Source organism: Hylobates moloch, unplaced genomic scaffold (genome assembly GCF_009828535.3).
Source record: "Hylobates moloch isolate HMO894 unplaced genomic scaffold, HMol_V3 SCAFFOLD_24, whole genome shotgun sequence".
Taxonomy (NCBI): domain Eukaryota; kingdom Metazoa; phylum Chordata; class Mammalia; order Primates; family Hylobatidae; genus Hylobates; species Hylobates moloch.
Window position 1 is genome coordinate 25,093,899 of NW_026652299.1, and position 22,848 is coordinate 25,116,746.

The following is a 22,848-nucleotide window of genomic DNA, read 5'->3' on the forward strand; positions in this document are numbered from 1 at the left end:
TATGCAAATCTTTTTCAAACCTAAACAAGCCTCTTGCCAATTTGCATCCCAGGAATGTGTTTCTTGGAGGCCTTAGATCCATCTCCTTGAAATGTGAACACCCAGGAGATGGCCCCCTGTCTTCCTGTCTCTGTGGGGCTTTAGCCCTCATTGTGATTTCCTGCTTCTTACAATTAGGAAATCTGAAACATTTTCTTTTTCTATTTGATAAAGACAATTACATGTTTATAAAAGATTATATCTGCCTGGCCATATAAAAGGGTGAGGTTTCTATCTGTCTTGGCAAACTCTTGTGGATTGCCAGTGATGCACATCACAGTCTGGCTTGATGCTTCTTTCATCACAATATAGTTTCATTCTTTTCCTCATTTTGTGGAGCAGATTCACCAGGTTGACAGAAGATCTTATTTTTAATTACTTTTCCAATTATGACTTATGTTTCTTTGCATTTTTCCAACAGCAATAAACGCTTGTTTGAGAACTAACTTTCAGTAGATGAGTATTTACTGAAGGCCTACTTTGTCCCAGGTGCCATGCTAAGATGATAGAGACCTGAGGAAATTGCCTTTGGCAGCCCCAGACCCACATAAAGCCAGGGTGCTATGATAGCACCCCCTCTCAGGAGGCCCAGAAAGATGACTGAGGCTGGGATTAAAGAATTAAGAGACTTGCATAATCACATATTTAGCAAACCTGTTGGATGGCTGACACTAGCAACTGCAGAATGTATGGTGGATGATATTGCAAATTGTGATAAATTCTATGATAGCATATAATAAGGGACCAGGCCAAGCCTGGAGTATTAATGCATTAGCTTGAGTCATATCAGCCATCATTTTTGCAGGTCAAATATATTTGAATATCAACAATGTTGTAAGATTCAAGTTAATAGATATCTGTTGGTTTTGCTGTCCAGCCTTCATTCCCCCTTCTTCTGGTATGAGAACCTCTTTTCCCCGATTCTCAGACCATGTAACTTGGGTGGGGCTTTCTCCATGAGCAACTGCAGGAGTGAGCACATGACCCGGGCCTGGATAAAGAGCTTCACTCCATCCTCCAGCCAACTAACCACAGTGATTTCTTCAGGGATGGGCACAGGGCTCAACCTGGACCAATAGGAGTGGCACCAACAAAACCTATGTGTTGGCATTATGATCAAGCTAAAAGGAAGATGGTAGCCTTTTCTACAGCATGAGGAGATCCCGGCTGAGAATGAAGCCAATTTGGCCGGGGAGAACTAAGAGATGGAGTGGGACAAAATCCTGATATCATCATGTAGCACCTAGATATAGCTGTGACTGACGCCTCTCTCTCTCTCTCTTTCCCCACCCCACACCCTCACCCCCTTCTCATATATTTCAGCTGTTTAAATCAGTTTCCATAACTTGTAACTGAAAGAGCCCTGACTTATACTTAGGGAAGCCTTTCTGATGACGTGATCTTTGAGCTGAAGGGGCTGATTTGGGGCCAGGAGTGAGGGTAGGGGGTGGTGAGGGGGAAGGAGAGCTCTGGGAAGGAAGTGAGAAATTGGCTACCCCTGCATGTCTGGGTCTAAGGTCTTCACCACATGACTACACAAGTGCAATGAACTTGCTCTGCCCCTTTGCGGTGTTGAATAAACCAAACAAAAAGATCTGTCCTCTCGTGAATGTCAGCTTTACTGGGAGCTGAGCTAATGTATTATTGATGAGCCATAAATAATGGGACAAGCATGATTTCCTATTCAGTCCAGAAGTACAAAAGTATAACACTAACATTTTAATGAGGTTTCTATGGCCCAGGCTCACTGTTTACACTCTGGAAATGTGGACTGGCTTTTTCAGGAAAGCAGACTTTTCTTTACTTTTCTTATTTCTCTCCTCCATTTGTCAGCATCCTTTTGAATCTTTATATAAATTATTATAATTAAGACAGATAGAATAAAAGAGAGCAAATAAGAACCATGCCTGAAAGACACTGTTACTAGTCTTCCCAAGGCCTTATCTTCACTGGATGGAGCAAAGAAAGGTCAGGTGTACCCCCACCTCCCAGAGACTCCCCACATTTCTGCCTCATAAGGCCTTTGAAATAAAGACAAGAATGTTGACAGCAGACAAATCTAGTTTCTATAGTCCTGACTCAAACTGGCTTAAATAGCAATTAAGTTGTTTCTTGGCTCACATAACGAGAGTGCAGACACAGAGCTTGTTTTAGGGTGGACTCATGCATGGACCAGCCTCTGTTTGCCTGTGGTTCTCTTGGCTCTGTCCTCCTTGGAGTTGGATAACACCAGGATGGTGGCCAGGTGGCTACAGCAGTTCTGCAGCCTCACATCCACAATTACCTCCAGAAGAACAGAGACTGTGGTCAGGAGTTCGAGACCAGCCTGGCCAACATGGTGAAACCCCGTCTCTACCCAAAATACAAAAATTAGCTGGTGTGGCAGCACACACCTGTAGTCGCAGCTACTCAGGAGGCTGAGGCAGGAAAATCGCTTGAACCAGGGAGATAGAGGTTGCAATGAGCCGAGATCATGCCACTGCACTCCAACCTGGGCAACAGAGACTCCGTCTCAAAAAAAAAAAAAAAGATGTTGACACTCCTCCATCCAAAGGTAGTCTATGTTTCCTCTTCTTAGAACGGGGTGGGCATTCGTAACTACCTCAACTAATGGATGAGGTGGATGTGATGCTGTATGACTGACTTCTAAGGCTAGATCATAGACGGAAATACAGCTTAAGCTTGGCTCTCTCCTGGGACACTTGCCATTGGGACCTGCGGCCAGGTTGTGAGGAAGTCTGGCTACATATGACTGTGTTGTCAGGCTCCCAGCTGACAGCTTTAGTATCAACCACCAGATGATGCTGTGGGCAGTCAGAATATGCCACCCCAGAATATCCTTTTTTGGAATATTTCAAGTTGATTATTTAGAGAACTGCAGATAGGAATAGTTCTGAAAGCTGTCCTTTTATAAAGGAAATTTATCTCTATCTATGATAGTAAACAGCAGATGCAAGCAAAGGTTTTTCTCTGAAGCCCCTTTATCTGCCTAAAGACGAATGAGGGTCTGATATCTTCCCAAGACAGAGATTACCACAGGCAATCACCTATTCTTTTGATGGCTGTTACCTGAGAGACCTTATCTGCACAATAAGATAACCTTTGCTCCCAGTGCATTTCCTCCCCTCACTCTCCAATGGTTTGTCACCAGCATCTCCCAGGAGCCCTTAATTATCTTTTTATAACTCAAAATACTATCTGAGCTTCTAGACCTCATTGGGTTATTGGGTACTCACTTTCTTGTGATACCTCTGTGCGTGTAAATAAATTGGCATGCTTTTTCTCCTCTTAATCTGTCTATTGCCTGTATATTTCAGACCCAAACCTTCAGAGGGGAAAGGGAAAAAATTTCCTTTGCCTCTGTGATGACTTTAGAAGATTCTATCTTCCAGCTTTCGTATTTTCCACCTGGTGCCCCCAAACATCCATGGAGCAGAAACAAACCATCTCTGCTGTGTCTTGTCTAAATTTCTATCCCAGAAAAAACATAAGAAAAAATAAAGGATTACAGTTGTTTCAAATCACTAAGTTTTGGAGTAATACGTTATGGAGCAATAGATAATAAACACAACATAATTTTTAATTCTGCAAGGTAAAACCTATTAACAGCACAGTCAAATGAAAAACTGGGAAAAAATTTTGCAACAGTTATCACAGAACAAAAGATGAATGTTTCTAATACATAAAGAGCTCCAACAACTCAATAAGAAAAAGACCAAGAGCCAAATGGAAAAACGGGTATGGGACATGGCTTTACAGAAAAGAAAACACAAATGTCTCCTAAACATATGAAAACATGCTCATCATTAGAGAAATGAAAAATAAAACCTCATTGAAATCTATTTTTTACCATCAGATTGACAAAAATGTAAAAGTTTTATAATACACTCAGTGAGGCTGTGAAGAAACAAGCACTCCTATGCATCACAAATAGGAGTAGAAATTAATACAACACCCATGCAAGACAATTTAGCAATAGCTATCAATATTACAAATGCATAGATTTTTTGACTTAGCAATTCAACTTTGGAAACTTTTCCTACAGATATACTCATATGTATATGAATGGATGTATATATGTGTCTGCAGAAGTGATGTACACATCTATAAAAATAATTAAAACATTGCTTATAATAGCAAAAGTTCAGGAACAACCTAAATATCCAACAATGGGGAACTAGTTAAAGAAATATGGGATATTACATAGCTATAAAAAAGAATAAAGAGGTACTTCATGTACAGATAATGGTATAATCATTCAGATATATTTTTAAGTGAAGAAAATGGAGACAGGAAAGTAAGCAATTTGGGCTTTTTAAACAATGGGTAAGGCCAGGCATGGTGGCTCATACCTGTAATCCCAGCACTTCGGGAGGCCAAGGTGGGCCTCCCTCAACACTTGAGCCCAGGAGTTCCAGACCAGCCTGGGCAACGTGGCCAAACCTTGTCTCTACAAAAAAATTACGCAGGCATGGTGGTGCATGCCTGTGGTCCCAGCTACTCAAAAAGCTGAAGCAAGAGAATCACCTGAGCCTGGGAAGTCAAGGCTGCAGTGAGCAATGATCGCACCATTGCATTCCAGCCTGGGCGACAAAGAAGACTCTGTCTCAAAAATATATAAATAAAATAAACAAGGGATAAACTTCTTACAGATATAAGCATACACACAATTGCTTTGATATGTATAATATATTCCTATAAAGATAAATTCAGATCTGGTAACATGAGTTACCTCTGGGAGACAGAACTTGATGGCAAAAGGCAGAGGAAGGAGAGAGATTTTTTACTTCTTGAATTTTGAAACACATGACTATACTACCCATATTCCAAAGATATATATAATTTAAACTTTAGAAATCACTTGGCATAACTCATTAATTAGTTACTTCTACAAATATTTTTGAGGTCCCAGGATGTGCCCAGGTAGTGTGCAAGGCACTGCATACACTGTGGTGAACTAGTCAGCCTTCACTGAACTTGTAGTCCAAGAAGGCAGATGTCAGAGAGGTAAACCCAGCAGCTATGGTCTAAATGTGTCTCCCAAAATTCCTTTGTTGAAACCTAACCCACAAGGTGATGGTATTCAGAAGTTAAGCCTTTTGGAATGTGTTAGATTATGAAGGTGAAGCCCTCGTGAATCGGCTGAATGAAACTGGCCTAAGTGAAATGGGCTTATGAAACAGGTCTAAGGGAGCTTGTTTACCCCTTCCACCATGTGAGGACACAGCCAGAAGTCTCCATCTATGAACCAGAAAGTGGTCCCTCAGCAGACACTAAATGTGCTGGTGCCTTGATCTTGGATGTCCCAGCCTGCAGAACCATGAGAAATACATTTCTGTTGTTTGTAAGGAACCCAGTCTAAGGGGTTTTGCTACAGCAGCCAGAATAGACTAAAACAGCTATGAAGGGAAAGAATACAGTACTGGAGACAGCACCAAGGTGCAGGACCTGATACAGAAAGAAAGCCAGGAAATGCCCCAATGAGGAAGAAACCCTTAGGCTGCGTAGGAATCAGCCAAGTTTCTGGTTATTTATTGCTACAGAATAACCTACTATCCCAAAACTCAAAGGCATGAAACAACATCATTTTATTATAGCTCACAAATTCTGGTGTCAAGAATTCAGGTAGGACCCCACTGGGCAGTTAAAGCAGTCATAGACCCACCCAGACTCAAGGGGAGGGGACAGAGACCCCACCTCTTCATGGGAGCAGTGTCAAATAATTTGCAGCCAGCTTTCACTCTCTATACCAGGCAAAGGGGAGGTGGGGGAACACAATGAAGCAGGGCGAGGAGGAGGTGAATCAAGGGGCCAGCAGCCAGGTCCTACAAAGCCCTAAAAGACTGTTAAGGATTTTTTTGCCAGCCACTGTGGCTTGCACTTATAATCCTAGCATATTAGGAAGCTAAGGCAGGATCACTTAAGTCCAGAAGTTCAAGACCAGCCTGGGCAACATAGTGAGACCCTGTCTGTACAAAAAGTTAAAAAAAAATTAGCCAGGCATGGTGTCATGCACCTATAGTCCTAGCTATTCTGGGAGGCTCACCTGAGCCCAGGAGTTCAAGGCTGTAGTGAGCTATGATGGCACCACTGCACTCCAGCCTGGGCAACAAAGCGAGACCCTGTTTCTTTTGGGTGGGGGAGAAAGAGTATTAAGGATGTTGAACTTTATCTTCTGTACAATATGAAGCCACCAAGGAGTTTTAAGCAAGGAAATTAATGGCTCCCCATGTACTACTGAAGCTTATAGCTTCCAAGCCTTTGATCACACTTGTCTTACTGCACTCATATGGCAGATGCTGGGACACCTTTGTGTTCCGCTCATTGTAAATTCTAAGTGAAATAAATGTGGACCACATAAATAAATGGATTAAATCATTGATTATCTAATATAGCTATAATCGTAGGGCTCCATCAGTTTAATGATTCTCAAACTTTAATGTGCCTATGAATCTCCTGGGGCATTTTATTAAAATGCAAGTTTTGGTCCAGTAGCCTGAACCAAAGTCTGGTATAGCCCAAAACTCTTCATTCCTAACAAGCTCCTGGGCCACAGTTTACACCTTGAGAAGTAAGTGTCCAGAAGTCATTATATGTCAGTTGTTTTCAGTTGGAAGAAAGAGAAAAGGGAATGCAAGGCCCAAACAAATAGAAGTGAAATGATATCATCCAGGCGCAGGGTCTCTCTGTCTCCTTGTTCTCCTGTCCTTGTCACCTCTTTAACACTTGGGCTCCTCATGGCCTCTGATGGCAGCTGCAGTTCCAGGATCATTTCCTGACACTAAGAAGTCAAGAAGAAGAAAGATATTGTATCCATGTATATCTTTCTTAGGAGAAAGAAAATCTTCCCCAGAAGTCCCCAGAACCCTTTTCCTGTCCCTGTGGCCAGAATGGGGCTACATATCCAACCCTAATTAAATCATGGGCAATGTTGGCAAGGGGATTGGTAATTCCATACTTGGCCTGGATTGCATTGTTTTGTTTTGTTTTGAGACAGGGTCTCTGTCACGCAGGCTACAGTGCAGTGTCATGATCATAGCTCACTGCGGCCTCCAACTCCTGTGCTCAAGCAATCATCCCACCTCAGCATCCTGTGTAGCTGAAACTACAGGTGTGAGCCACCACACTGGGCTAATTTATAAAATTTTTTGTAGAGATGAGGTTTCACTATGTTGCCCTGCCTCCTCTCAAACTCCTGGGCTCAAGTGATCCTCCCACCTCAGTATCCCAAAGTGCTGGGGATTACAGGCATGAGCCACCACACCTGGCCTGGCCTGGCCTAGATTAATCAGGGTCTACTGTTAGAATTGGGAACTGGGGAGAAACTTGAGGAAAGCTATGGTTCCATTAGAAAGAAAGTGGAAGGAGGCAACCAGCAGTGTCCACTACACTATAAAATTCAAACGGGTTTACTGCTTATATAGAGACCTATGGGTTACCCATATATATAATAGGAGCTTTGGTGATTTTTCTTTAAAAAGTTAAGTACAAATTAAAAAGTGTTACCCAATATCCATTAAAAAGCATATGGAGTCTAAGGCAGAAAAATTGCTTGAGGCCAGGAGTTCAAACCAAGCCTTGGTAACACAGCAAGGCCCCTACCCCTATAAAAAATTAAAAATAAAGAAGCATATGAAAACAAATATCTCATGATTTGTGCTGGATGGAGAGGTCTGGGACTGTGGGAAGCATACTACCTGTTCTGAAATCTACAGCTTTGTACCAACAAAACAGAAAGAACTAAAGCAACCTACTCTATAAACAAATGGGTCGGGCGCGGTGGCTCATGCCTGTAATCCCAGCACTTTGGGAGGCCGAGGCGGGCGGATCACGAGGTCAGGGGATTGAGACCATCCTGGCTAACATGGTGAAACCCCGTCTCTATTAAAAAAAATACAAAACATTAGCCCGGCGAGGTGGCGGGCGCCTGTAGTCCCAGCGGGAGGCTGAGGCAGGAGAATGGCGTGAACCCCGGGGGCGGAGCCTGCAGTGAGCCGAGATCGCGCCACTGCACTCCAGCCTGGGTGAAAGAGCAAGACTCCTTCTCAAAAAAAAAAAAAAAAACAAACAAATGAATTGTTTCACCCCCTTGGCCAACAGTTACTGAGTAATCAATATGGACAAAGAACTGTGTCAAGGTGGCCGGGCACCGTGGCTCACGCCTGTAATCCCAGCACTTTGGGAGGCCGAGGCCGGTGGATCACCTGAGGTCAGGAGTTTGAGACCAGCCTGGCCAACATGGCGAAACCCCGTCTCTACTAAAAATACAAACAATTAGCTGGGCGTGGTGGCTGGAGCCTATAATCCAATCCCAGCTACTCCGGAGGCTGAGGCAAGAGAGTCGCTTGAACCCGGGAGGCAGAGGTTGCAGTGAGCCGAGATTGGGCCATTGCACTCCAGCCTGGGCAACAAAAGCAAAACTCTGTCTCAAGAAAAAAAAAAAACAAAAAAAAACCCTGTGTCGTCAAGGGCTCTGGGAGATCCTAAGACAAGGTACAGTTCCCTCCCCTAAGAATTCTGCAGTTTAAGTCACAGACATGAATCATGTTGGGTGCAATATAAAGATGGCGGAACAAAGGGTTATGGAAGCCCAGAGGAGGGAAAGAGTCCTTCCGGACTGGTGGGTTAGGAGGAGGGTGGCGAGGAGAGGAGACCTTATCTAGAGCTAGCCTTGAAAGATGGGGAGATTTTTAGTAAGTAATAATGGTAGGGGACAGAGAGGAATTAGAGAATGGGAAGATGGAAAAAATGAACATTTCCCATTGGGAAAGAGCAGGGAGGGAATATACGCATCCAGCACAAGTGGCAACGTAGGCAAGACAGGTTACCCTCACTGGACTCTTACTATAGCCTCTCGTCAACATGAAGCCATAAATAACATCAAGCAAGCATCAAAGCCATACAAGGAGGGAGTGAGACAAGGACAGTTCCTGGGAAAAGAGAAGTTTGAGCTGCCTTCGAAAAAAAATGATATTCATGGATGAGCAGGGTGGAATGGACAGGGCAGGAAGTCAGAGGAGCAGGCGCGGTTTCATGTTTACAACTGCTAAATATCAGTATCAAGGACAGAAACAGTTTCTTCAGTGAATAAATTGCAACAACTAAAAAAGAGGTGAAAAAGGAATCTGTTGATGAAAAGAGACCTAAAATACACATCAATCTATTCCAATTTGCAAATTGTATTTGAATTCTGATTCAAACTCTAAAAATAAATATGACATGAGATAATTTGAAGATGTTAATAAATTATAATTTTTAAGGTATTGTGGGTTTTTTTAAGAATCCTTATCTTTTGGAGGTATATTTTGAAATATTTATGGATGAAATATCTGGGATTTTCTTCAAAATAATACAAGGAGTCAGGGAAAGATACGGATGAAACAGGATTGGCTAGGATTTGATCATCGTTGCAGCTGGGTCTGCCTTTGTGTATGTTTGAAATTTACCGTAACAGAAAATGTAAAACAAACTACAAGAAAGTGGGCATCATGAGTGATGCCTGTCAGGTGAAGCCCCGCCCACTGGCTCGGGCGGCTCCGCCCCGTCCATCTTCTCTCCCGCGCTCCACTCTCGAAGGGTTCCAGTGTGTGGTGTTTCCAACTTTCTCATGTCCTCTCGGGAATCCGTTCGTATCCCATGCCATAAGTCGCGCTGTCTATTCTTGACCAGGCCCAGCAAACTGCTCCGAGCTCCCAGGAGTCACCCGTCGCCTCCGGTCCTGGTCCGCAGCAGCCCGGCTCCCCCGCCCTGGGGCGTTTGGTCGCGCCCGCCCGCCTGCCCTGGGAGCACGTCCGCGTCGTCATGGCGACGCTCCAAGCGGGCGCCGGCGCCGGCGCTGGCCGAATCCGGCCTGGGAACTACCTCCAGGGTGAGCGGCCAGGGACCTGGGGCCCGGGTGGCCCAGGGTCGGCCGCTGGGGCGCCGCAGCCTAGCTGCTGAGGCGACCGAGCCCCGGGTGGTATCCAGCCGCAAGTCGGCCGCGGCTTGGGTCCGAGAAGAGGTCGGGTCCAGAGGGTGACATGAGGATGGTGGGGGGAGCGGTGCGCGGGCCTGGGGCGACCCTGACCCTTAGCAGGAGTGGAATGAAAGGTCGCGGAAGGGAGGAGGCGCTTGGCCGGGGTGAGAGGGCCTGCCCGGTAGAGGATGGGGCGAGGGAACGAGGGTGCGGCGGTTGAGACTCGGAGCCAGGCCTACCGGGGCTGTGGGCGAGCCGGCGTGTGGACGGCGTGGAGACCGCCTGGCTCCTGGGCCTGCCTGAAGCACGGGATGTGAGGCTCCGGGAGGAGACGGGCTGCAGGGTGATCCTATGGCTGGCGTTGAAGGGCTGGAGGGAAGGGAAGCGGGTGAGGAGGGGGCCATGCAGCCTTCAGCGATGCTATGAGAGGTGGTGCGAGGGGAGGGGAAAAGAGGGGAGGGGAAGGGAGAACTTTCTGAAAGTGATTGTTAAGCGCCTCCCTCCATAGATTCACTGCGTGTCGCTTGATGCTGTCCGTCTCGGGAGTCTGAAGCTATGGTTCTTCTCCAGAAAAAACAAAACCGAAAAAACACATAAAGATCCACACTAATTAACATTCCATTTCAGAGGCTTCACCGACCAGCCCCATGGCCTGCACAAGGGCCCCAAGTTAAGAGATTTAGTTGTGCAATATATAAGGGAATGTGAGATTTGTAAAATGTTGTTACAAGGCTATAAATTATTAACACCAAATAAGTAATAGAAGCAGTGATTGCTAAAGAATGTTAAAGTGTGTTGGGATCACTGTGAACTTCATGAAGAAAGTGGAACTTAAAATGAGTGTGTTAAGGGAAGGCAAGTCGGACACAGGGTTCGACATGAACCGAGATCCACAGAGCTGGAATGCCCCCATGTCTGGCACCTGGCTGGCCGTAGGTTTCACCACCTCCTCATCACCCCCTGCTCATCACTCCCTCCTCATCACCCCCTGCTCATCACTCCCTCCTCATCACCCCGTCCTCATCACCCTGTTAGCAGAGGGATGGATGAGGGTGGCTCTGAAATGCCAGTGTCCTGTAAACAGTGCCTCCAAGTGTTAAAGGCTTCCATAGTCACATACTCTTAAGAAACTCATTTGGAGAAATCTCTGAAAGAAGAGTCTTATTTGAAAGAGTCTTATTTAACTGTTTACATCAATACTTTCCAAACTTGTTTGATTGAGAGCCTTTATTTTTCCCTTCTCGGGCCCCTGCAATGAGCTCAAGAAGCATCTCAGAAGTACGTTTCAGGAAAAGCTCCTGGGGAGAATCAAGGACCACAGAAGGGTTTGGAGCAATGGCATGACATTGGGTTGCGATGGGTTATGTAAGAAGATTAATGGGACAGCCATTTGTGGGAATGGAGTGGCCCGCAGAGAGGAGAGCCAGGGAGGGCATGAACCACAGTAAACCACACAGAGACGAGGTACATTTATCAAAGAAAGAGAAAAAAATGTGCGTGGTTTCTCATGGATGATTATACTGCTGCTCTTTCCTCCCCAGGACATGACCTTTGGCTCTAAAAAGAAGACTTCATTTTTCATGATAAAATGGCAGTGGTGAAAATCCCCAGCAGAGGACTAAAGAATGCTAAAGAACCCTTTAATAATGCATCACCCCACCTCTTGAAGAACCTAGTGGAGGAGCCAAAGAAAAGAAAAGAAGTACCTAATCACCTCCTAGAATCAAGTGAGTGGCTAGAAGACAGATTTGCTTTACAACTCACATCTTCCCAGGCGAGCCAAAGTCCAGAAAGCATAATGGGACTTTTAGTGCTGATTTATCTATATCATTTTATAGGCTTATATTAATTTTTATTACTAAGAACAGTAGTTCTATTTAGATCCATCTGCTTAACTGATAGATTTTTGTGGGGTATGTAAATTAATCAAGTTCTGTTGCTTCCACTTCTTCTAATGTCTTTCCTATCTGCTCCCCTATCTTGTTTCTCATGTTCAGCGGGCCACTGGGACTCCTCCCCCACCACATTCTCCTCCTGTCAGTTTGCTTTCTAAAATCCTGGCTGGCTTTTATCCCTAATCTTCTCAAACTCCCAACAGTCCCCCTTGCATACAGAATGAAGTCACAATTCCTTTACTTGGCCCCCTTCACTGTCTGATCTGAACCTGTCCACCCAGCACCATCCCCATCGCCATGCCCCACTCATTTCTAGTTCTGGCTACATGAGGTTCCTTCCTGTCCTTCACACCACATGCATTTTAGACCTTTTTGCCTTTTCACGTACATATCCTGTAGCCTGGAAAGCCTGGGAAATCCTATAGCTATTATGGAAAAGGATAATCATTTTGCCTACATTTTTCCCATTCAATCCACATACCAATACATCATGAGGTAGGATCTATTTATATTTTACTCTTGGAGAAGGTGAAACTCAAAGAGGCCACATTATTTCCCCAACATGGCATACCTGGTAAGTGGAGAGCTGGTGTTCAGCCACCAGAGCCATGGGTCTAGCTCTTAACATGCTTGGTTACCCTTCACTCATCTTTCAAAGCCCATCTCAAATGTGAGGACATAATACTGTATTTGGATATGGTTCTTTTGTCACTGTGGAACTTGTCAAGTGAAAATTGACCATTTCTGGGCATTAGAAGAAAAATGCCAGTTTTATATCTACTTTGTGGATCTAAAATAAAATCTTTCAACATTAAAAAAAATCATAGAATAGGCCAGGTGCGGTGGCTCACTCCTATAATCCCAGCATTTTGGGAGGCCAAGGCGGTCGGATCATTTGAGGTCAGGAGTTTGAGACCAGCCTGAACAACATGGTGAAACCCCAACTCTACTAAAATACAAAAATTAGCTGGGTGTGGTGGCAGGCGCCTGTAATCTCAGCTACTTGGGAGGCTAAGGCAGGAGAATCACTTGAACCCAGGAGGCAGAGGTTGCAGTGAGCCAAGATGGCGCCACTGCACTCCAGTCTGGGCAACAGAGCGAGACTCCCTCCCTCTCAAAAAAAGATAATCAATCAATAAAAATAAAAATAAATAAATTTAAAAATTACAGAATATGGTAATTTTAGTGCTTAAAAATTACCAAATAATAACCTACAGAGATTATCAGTTTCCCTACCACACCAGCCTTAACCCATTGTACCTGTTCAGTTTGGCCCAAGTGGATGACAGTGACAGCTCACCTGATGAGAAGAAAAAAACACCAAATGTTTCACACACACTTCAGATGTATCCTAGAATTATGATGATCAAAGAAAGGGATGGGGTGAGGGTGTCTGTGCCTCATAAGATTTGGATGCAGTCAAAGTCAAATGTTATCATTTATAAGAAGGTGGACAGTACATTCATGAGGAAGGCAGATTAATGGTTGGAATCAGACAGACCTAGGGTTGATTTTTTTGTTTGTTTGTTTTTCATTTTTTGAGACGGTGTTGTTCTGTTGTCCAGGCTGGAGAGCAGTGGTACAATCACAGCTCACTGCAGCCTCGATCTTCTGGGCTCAAGTGTTCCTTACACCTCAACCTCCTATGTAGCTGGGATCACAAGCGCACACTACCACACCCAGCTAATTTTAAAATTCCTTGTAGAGACATGGTCTCACTGTGTTGCCCAGGCTGGTCTCTAACTCCTGGGCTCAAGCAATCCTCCTGTCTCAGCCTGCCAAAATGCTGGGATTACAGGTGTAAGCCACCATGCCTAGCTTTTATTTTTGATTACCAGCTGTGGGCAAGTTTCTTAACCTTGTTAAGTCTTACCTCCTTCATCTGTAAAGTAGAAATAATACCTACCTCAAAAGGCTGGATGATAAACAGTGAGGATTATAAACAAATGTATGCATAGCACTGCCTGGCACAAAGCACTTACATAGAGTGGGTTCTCAGTACCTTCTCCACACGTCTGCTGCTGCCTAAATAAAGAGCTGGGAAATTTTTCATAGACCTGGACACTTTCGTGAGCTCAGCCGTTTAAAAGGAACATTCACATGACACCAAAAGCAGTTTGAGACTTACAGTTCCGAGTGATAACTTTTCAGAGCTTTAAGTTTTAATATTACTCTACATCACATTGTAATTCTAATCAGAGGAAATCAGATAATAAAAGTTAAATACATAGTAATAAAATTAAGTGTGGTGTTTGGATACTTTGAGCTGGGTATTATGTAATAAGTAATCTCAGTGCTGGGCAGAGCAAAGACAGGCCATGTGCTCTTTATGAGCTGGTGATTCATGACAAAGATGTGTACAAAATGTGTGAAGAGCAAATTCTTTTACTAGGTAACAGACAATCTACCTGACTTTGTATTGTAATGACAGTATCTCCCAAGTGATGTTTAAAAATAGAGAGGGAGAAGGAGTTCAGTTTATTTAGAACAGATAATTAATCTTGTTGACAGCTGGATCCAATGTCTGCAACTTTCATATGCTTAAAATGCCCTAAATTAAAGAAAGCTATGTTAATAAGGATCAACTTTAATTTAATATTTTCTTTGATGTCTCATGATGTGCTTATCTACATTGTTTTTATAGAGGTTTATGCAAAACTTGTGAATAATAAGGTCATACAGGCAAGACCTGGCATAATACATTTTGGAGGCTATCAAGTAGAAAAACAACACCAACAGATTCTGGTAGGTACTTTTTAAATGGGATAATTAATCATCATAATGAAGTGACAAAAATGTTCTGAATTTATATTATTCACTTATCTAAAGCACAGCATAATCAGCCATAGTGCAAGAGTAAATTGGGCCAGAAAGGTAGTTCTATGATGAGAAACTTTAAGGTTGCATCAATGTCTTGCACAAGTTACTTTCCTCCTGCCAAAGGCTCCCCTTGCAGTCTTTCCAGATAGGTGTCATTGCTGAGTGACTCATAGGGGCCAGGGGCCATAATGCAGTGCTCTAGGGAGGCTGCATTATTCCTCTCATTATATATATAGATGAGGAAACAGAGATCCCAAAAGGTTAAATAATTTATTCAAGGACACAGAGCTGCTAAGTGTCAGAGGCAGAATTTGGCTCCTGGGCTGCCTTTCTCCAGATCACTCTTGCTCCAGGCCTATAGCACCAGGAAGAGGGGTGTCCCTTTCCTACGAAGCTCCAGCCAGGGCTTCCTTTTACCTGCTTGGGTCAGATGTCCATGCCTAATCAGTCACTCTGGCCAGACAGAATCTGTCTAGGTCCAGGGAGGCAGGGGTCAGCCCCACTGAACAGGCTCTTGAAGAGACAGCTGAAGGGCTGGACTGCAAAGTAGCCAAAGCCTATAGCAACTGCTGTTTAGCACAGAGCCACACTGAGGCCCAGCCCTTCCTGGGTCCCCTTCATTGACCTGGATGTTGACTAGGGTGGGCTCTGCCTTACTTCAGGGTCCCACCTAAGCATCCTGTGCATAAACGGACCTGAACAACCTCAGTGACTTCACCATGATCCCCTAGTCATGCCTGGCAGGACTTCTCAGAACTACCCCAGTTCTGCCCTAGATCCAGGCCAAACTGGCCCCATATGTTGTTGGGGAGGGGCGGAGGTGGGCTCTTTTCACATGCGCCCTCTGAGACTCTGCCTTTGTGTGTGATGTCCCTCCTCTGGCCCTGTCTCCAGCCACCACAAGACTACTTTTAGATGTACAGCATTCTTAGAAGCCGTATCTTAAGGTAGATCATTTTAAGAAAGTTCTAATTATCACGTTCCATTGTTTAGAGTGAGGCAAAACACTGGAGGAAACTGACAAATAGTAAAACTATTGGGAAGGAAATTTCTGTCAGGAAGACCCCAAAGAACAGAGGAGAACACGGTTTCCATGAATCCTTATACAATGAAGTGAGTAGCGAGAATAGATAGGAGGGGAACCTGTTAGGTGCCAAGTATTTCCTCTTAGGAAAAGGGTTAGGATTTGAAACTGTTATTAGGAACTTCACCCATCAACCTCCAAGGTCACATTTCTTACAACACAGCATCAAAGACCAAAGTTAATGATTCATTTTGAAGCCTACTGTTCCTGGTTATAAGGTTTGCTGTCTATGCTGTGGTACGATAGATCTAAAATAATTATGATTCATAATTACTAATTGTTTATAAATGAAATATATGCCAAAGGCTAAGATAAAATTTTATTACTTGCTCCTTATGCTTTCTTTCTTTTCTTACTGCTTTATTGAGCGATCATTTATTACCATAAATTTACCCATTTACAATATGTATACAATTCAATAATTTTTAGTATATTCTCAGAGTTGTGCAACCATTGCCACAATCTAAGTTGAGAACATTTTTATCACTTGAAGAAGAAACCCCACACCCACTTTCAGTCACTCCTCATCCCCTATTGCCATCCCACTCCCACCCTAGGCAATCACTCATCCAGTTTCTGTCTATAGATTTGCCTCTTCCTGGACATTTCATATGAACGCAATCATACAATACCTGGTCTCTTGTGACTGACTTCTTTCACTTAGCATAGTGTTTTCCAGCCTTATCCAAGTCATAGCATGTAGCAATACTTTATCCCCTTTTATGGCTGAACAGCATTCCATTGTGTGGATAGATCACATTTGGTTTATCCACTTATCAGCTGATGGATGTTGGGTTATTTCCACATTTGGGCTGTCATGAATGATGCTGCTATGAACATTCATGGGCTTGCTTTTGTGGACATATTTACCATTCTCTTGGAGATATACATAGGAGGAGCATTACTGTGTTATATGGTTTGTTAGATTCCTGTGGCTGCCATACCACAAATTTAGGGTATTAAAGAAACAACTAACAAAGTCGTAAAGACTTACTCCTGTGTTTTCTTCTAAGAGTTTTATAGTTTTAGCTTTCATATTTAGACCTGTAGTTTATTTTGAGTTAATTTTTATGTATTGTGTGAGGTAGGGGTTCAACTTCAATCTTTTGCATGTTCTACCATTATTTGTTGAAAGGACTATTCTTTCCCCCATTGAATGGTCTTGGCCCTCTTGCTGAAAATCAATTTACTGTAAATGTAAGAGTTTATTTCTGAACCCCCGGTTCCACTCCATTGATCTGTATGCCTACACTTATGGAAGTACCACCCTTAATTACTGTAGCTTGTGGTAAATTTTGAAATCAGGAAGTGCGAGTCCTCCAGTTTTGTTCTTTTTCAAGACCATGTTGGCTATTCTGGGTTCCTTGCAATTCCAAATGAATTTTAGGATCAGCTTTTCAATTTCTGCAAGAATACTTTTGGGATTTTGATGGGAATTGCATTGAGTCTGTAGATCAATTTGGGGGATATTGCAACCTTAAGAATATTAAGTCACAATTCTTTTTTATAATAAATGTTTTATAACTTTTGTCACTAGCCCTAGGATATTTTCCACCTGTGTGGGTTCGGAGGAGGAGGGCTCACCTTCCTTAAAATAGACTTTCCTCAGAATTACAGTCATAACTAGCTTGCTAAGAGTCCTGTAGTTTCAAGAAATATTGACATTTTTTAAATGATGGCAACTATTAGAGTTAATAATGAACTGGTAAGTTAAAAAGTTGCTATACCAAAAAAATTAACAACATAACACTTTTGGGTCACAACATAGCTTCTTAAAACTGGCCTTTTTTTTTTTTTTTTTTTTTTGCTTAGTATAATATTAGTGATTCCAGTAATGTTACTAAACTTAAAAATATTTTAGCCTCCTCATAATTTTAATCATATTATTGTACACTTTACTATTTATTTCTTTAATAAGAAATAAATAAATAAGAAATTGCATATTATTTTGTTATCTCTAACAAAGTTGTACTGTCTGGTTGATGTTACCTTGTTTCTAATAGAGTTAAGGATTTTCTTCTGTTTAATTTCACACACAGTTGGTGAGAGTCCCCATTACATGCCAAACAAATTGTTGAAGCATTATGGGAAATGCTAAGATAAATAAAATCAAGGAGTTTTCCAAGTAGCAGAAAGTGTTTCAAAACCACCAAATAACTCAAACATGAGACCAGGCAAGCAAGGTGGCATGAGAAAGTCCGAAGAAAATGTTCTGTGGAGAAAAGGCACCATTTCACCTCTGTAGGAGGGTGTTAGAGGCATGTGGAGGAGAGGCCATTGGGGATAGCCCAAAAGCCAAGTAGGAAGTGGGGAGAAGGCATTCGGGGCCCAGAGAAAGACATGCAGGGGCTTGAGTTGAGCCAAGAAACAGTGTATTTGGAGGCTGGTTTGCCTGGATGGTAGGGCTTTGGAGCGGGTAATGGAGAAGGTGGGACATGTGAGTTGGGACAAGAATATCAACATAAGAAGTGTGCATGTGTTTCAGAAAGCAGCAGGAAGTTAAGGAAGTATTTTTGAGCAGGATTATGATGCATTTGAGGAAGATCAACTTAGTGGAATTTTAGAGGATAATGTGGTTCTCAACCTTTTCTTTCATTAGCATCCCCTAGGGAGACATGAATGAGAGAAACTAAATACTAAGGAATAAGATTTTGTCAGGTAGGATTGAGCTTTGGAAGGTTGTAGACATCGCAATGTCTAAGATTCCTTTGTCCTCCCAAGAATCAATTTTCACTTCCTTCCCTTGTGGGTGATTTCACCCCCACTGAGAATTTATGGGGAGCAAGGGAGTATGGTTTAGTTATTGAAAAAGATATGAAGCCTCAGCTCAGTGTCATTCTGCTGCAGAACGGAGACCATGTCTGACTTTCATATTGCTGATTCCCCGGAACCTCGTGCAGTGCCTGACATACAGAAGGCACCCAACAAGCACTTGTGAGTGAAGGATGTGGAACTCACTTTATTATAAGAGTTGTGAGGTTATTAGGAGAGTGGTAGAGGCTCATTAATTCCAAGTAAATACAATGTAAAGTCTAGGTGGTCATATTGCTTCGATCAGACATTAAATCAAACAGAAATAGATAAAAGTAAAGTGATTTCATCTTAATAACATTCTCGGAAATCTTGGGAGAGCCAGCCCCCAGTTTCCACGGCAAAGTGAAGCGGAAGCTTAAGGCAATTACCTTGAAATTCTTGCCAAACAAGGTGGAAAATCCAGCAACTGCTTTTATCTTGGTTTTGCTACAGCAAGCTATGCAAATTGCCCAAGAATGGAATGACTGAATGTGTATTTAAAACCACAAATAAATTGTTCATTAACATTTCAGATCAATCCAGATCTGGCTAAAGGATCTGAAACATTTTGCTTGCATTCATATTGAAATCAGTGTTTCAGTTTACTTTAAAATTTGAAATAATGGTCCCTGGTTTTCTCAAAACCAAGACCCCTTAAATTTGTTTTTACCTTTGTGGAGTGATTTGGTCCTGGAAATTATTAAGTAAATAATCCATCAATTTTCCTTCAAGACAACCAGTGTTGCTGTTGCCAGCCCAAAACAAAATTGTTAGCCTAAAAAGTCTTATCTTAAATAAATGAACAGTTTCTTCTGGCTTTGTCAAATAATATTTGTTTTTACATCAGTTTACATTAGAGACCTATTCTATTACAGCCTTAGAGACCCTGAAGATCTGGCATCTCAAAATCAGGGCCATGAATCCCATTGGCTTCTCAGTGTGTGGGGATGGGAGAATTGAAGCCACAATATAAACATAGTACATCTTTCTAGAGCATCAATTTCACTCTTACATTTTGGAGAAATGCAATATAGAGCAAAATTTTAGAGCAAATGCATGACCAAGATGCATTTTAAAATAAAACGCTTTAAAGAACTTATAAGGCTGCCTGAATTTGTCCCCGGATCCCTCGTGTTAAGTATGAACCTTCTTTGAGAAGCTGTGCCACTGAACTTGCAGGCCAAAGTGCTGTGTTTGAAGGGTCGGGACCCACTCCAAGCCAAGACTTCACTGGAGGGCAGGTTCTGCCGTTCCCTCTAGAAGGAGGAGAACAGACTCTCCCGAGGAGACACAGAAGGGAGCCTGAAGCAGCATGGGATTGGGAGTGAAGAGAGCTGTGAGCCCTCTCGGGGAAATTCCTATAAACCCTGAGTAATGGCTGTTAAACTTATGACTATTTGATATGTGGTTGATGGTTTTTGTGGGGTTTTTGTGGAGTGGGAAGCAGTTCTGAAAGACTCTAGAAGGGGCTGAATTTCACTTTGGATTAAGTATGGTGCCCTGTGGAGACAGCACCAAGGAAACAGGGACCCCCGGGCCAGCAGAAGGTCAGCTCCCAGGGGAACAGAGATCCTGGAGGGACTAGGAGGTCTACTGACCAAAAATTGAAACACAGGGTAGGATTTTAGGCAATTTTATCTTGCCTAAGGGTAACGCTGGATTACTTGTGTTTTGTTATGTTTTCAAATAAACTCTTCATATTAATTTAACATACACTTTCTAAGCACTTTATTCATTTTCCCAAGGTTTGTTTTTCCTTTGAATGATTATTATTTTCCCCAGTTTTAGTTATAAATGGAAAGGCAGGACTGCCATTTTATCCCTGAAGGGATATTATTTATAACGATCTAAAAATAAAGCTGATCTGCTGATAAAGTATAAAAAGAAAGATAGGAAATGCAGATGCAGGCTGGGCACTGAGATGCACTGAGCCATGAGACGGTAGGATGTAGTGGAAAGAGCCCTAGCCCAGCGCTGGAGACCAGGTTCTAGGCCCAGGTCTTGCACTCACCCTGTGGCATGGACAGTACCAGGTCACTGTGTCTTCATGAAATAAGGACATTGCACAAAATGGCCTCTGCAGTCTTCCTGGGCTCAGACAAATCTTTGATAGCACAAAGAACATGGATGATTATGGGAAGTAATGAGTATTTGCAACCAAAAATTAAGAACTGCAAAATTAATAAAATCTTCCTATTTTAGAAGTCAGTCTTTTGGATGTTGACTTTGTTTTCTAAAATGTAGAAAATAAGCTGTTCATTTTTTGCTATAATGTGTCATGTTTTGTTGTTGTTTTAAGTTCATTGAAAAAGCTCATTGGCACGATGTCCCCTGGAATTGTCTTAGGCATTATTTGGTTGAAATATCCCTGCCCGCACCATCACTATGTCTGGTGACTGCCTTCTCTGCCATCCGCCATGTGGATCACAGCTCACTGCTGCCTCAAACTCCTGGGCTCAAGTGATCCTCCCACCTTTGCCTCCCAAGTAGCTGGGATTACAGTCGTGAGCCACTGCACCCAGCTATCCAGGCCTTCTGTCTCCACTAGTCTCCATTTCACTTCAGATCTTAAGCAGAAGCTGAACATTTTCTTCCTATTTCTGAGCTCCTATTAACTAAATATCTACACTTTTGTTTGAGTTTGTTGTTTCTTATTTCTCTGTTGATCCAAATGAACAATTCCAGTTCAAGAATCTTTTAAAGGTGGACATGGGAAACTATAGTCAAATAATGTATGTTATTTTCACAAATTGGATCTATGTTGTTTTATTCTTTAAGAAAATCATCTAGTATTTTCTTATTGCTAAATTTTTTTTTCTTTTTTTTTTTTTTTGGGATGGAGTTTCGCTCTTGTCACCCAGGCTGGAGTGCAATGGCGCGATCTCAGCTCACTGCAACCTCCACCTCCCGGTTCAAGCAATTCTCCTGCCTCAGCCTCCCGAGTAGCTGGGATTACAGGCTCCCACCACCATGCCCAGCTATTTTTGTATTATTAGTAGAGATGGGGTTTCACCATGTTGGCCAGATTGGTCTCAAACTCCTTACCTCAGGTGATCCACCTGCCTCGACCTCCCGAAGTGCTGGGATTACAGGTGTGAGCCACTGTGCCCGGCCCTCCTATTGCAAATTTTTTACTCACTTGGCAATATAGATATTATGTCATGAATTCTAGCATGCCCCCTTCATGTTCAAATGGGCAGTGGGTAGATTTGGATTTGCTCTGACACACTCAGGTTGGAGGAAAGGTCAGGTCTCTTTATTTGTCCATAGATGCTGGCTGGATCTCCAGTCTTGGGAGTTTAGGTTCCTGTCTTCCATGGGACCATACAGGAATACTGGAAAAATGGAGCCAACCCAGCAGCTTTGAGGACAGATCTCTGTTCTGGTCTTCTGCCCATAATGTCGCTTGCTGGAAACTGATCTAAGCCAGTGAGCTTATTTCTAATTGTCAGGCAGATATTGAGAGTCTGACCCTGACAGCATGTGAGAGTCATAGGTCCACTCCTCAGCAACCTTGCTACAGGTGGTCTGCTGCAGCGAACAGGTCTGAGAAGACACTCTGCAACACATATGAACACTTACTAGCAAGCAGGCAAAAAGATCATTGTGTTTGTAATCTCACAAAGTCCCAGCTGTAGTTCCTAGCGGGGAGGCTTTGATGGTGGCAGATATGACAACTGACTGACCGAATACTTCAGTAAAGTGCAGAGCATGGGGGACTAAGGGAGTCTGGGGCCCTTGAATGTCATTCTAAAGGATATTGGTCTTTTGCGCTCACCAGATTCTCATACCCCTTTTATTTGAGAGTGGAAATGCCTGGAATATTTCTAGTTAATCCATAGATTCTGAGTATCCTTTCTGCTGCTATAGAAGACTCTCCAGAATGGACTTAGGTGGCATAATTGAAACACTCTGGTGGTTGCCTCTGGAGTGTAGATGCTGGGTTAGGATCCTTCAGTGCTCACAAAGCACTCCTAGAAGCCAGGCACGGTGGCTCACAACTGTAATCCCAGCACTTTGGGAGTCCAAGGTGGATGGATCATGAGGTCAGGAGTTCAAGACCAGCCTGACCAACATGGTAAAACCCCGTCTGTCTCTACTAAAAATACAAAAATTAGCCGGGCCTGGTGGCATGCACCTGTAATCCCAGCTACTCAGGAGGCTGAGGCAGGAGAATCACTTGAACCCGGGAGGCAGAGGCTGCAGTGAGCCAAGATTGCGCCACTGCACTCCAGCCTGGGCAACAGAGTCTTGCTCTGTTG

At 43.1% G+C, this 22,848-nt stretch overlaps 1 protein-coding gene across 4 annotated transcripts in view; it reads left to right on the plus strand.

Moving 5' to 3' along the window:
- The first annotated feature begins 9,830 nt into the window (after positions 1 to 9,830).
- The window catches only part of CFAP221 (cilia and flagella associated protein 221), a 125,431-nt gene continuing 112,413 nt past the window's right edge, over positions 9,831 to 22,848 (plus strand). Inside the window, exons 1-4 of one of the 4 annotated variants that reach the window (XM_058434375.1) lie at positions 9,831 to 9,907; positions 11,536 to 11,721; positions 14,534 to 14,634; positions 15,703 to 15,822. In XM_058434375.1, the coding sequence (XP_058290358.1) occupies positions 11,583 to 11,721; positions 14,534 to 14,634; positions 15,703 to 15,822 (360 nt within the window). In that variant the 5' untranslated portion in view covers positions 9,831 to 9,907; positions 11,536 to 11,582. The other 3 variants (XM_058434376.1, XM_058434377.1, XM_032145734.2) reach the window with 3 other exon arrangements.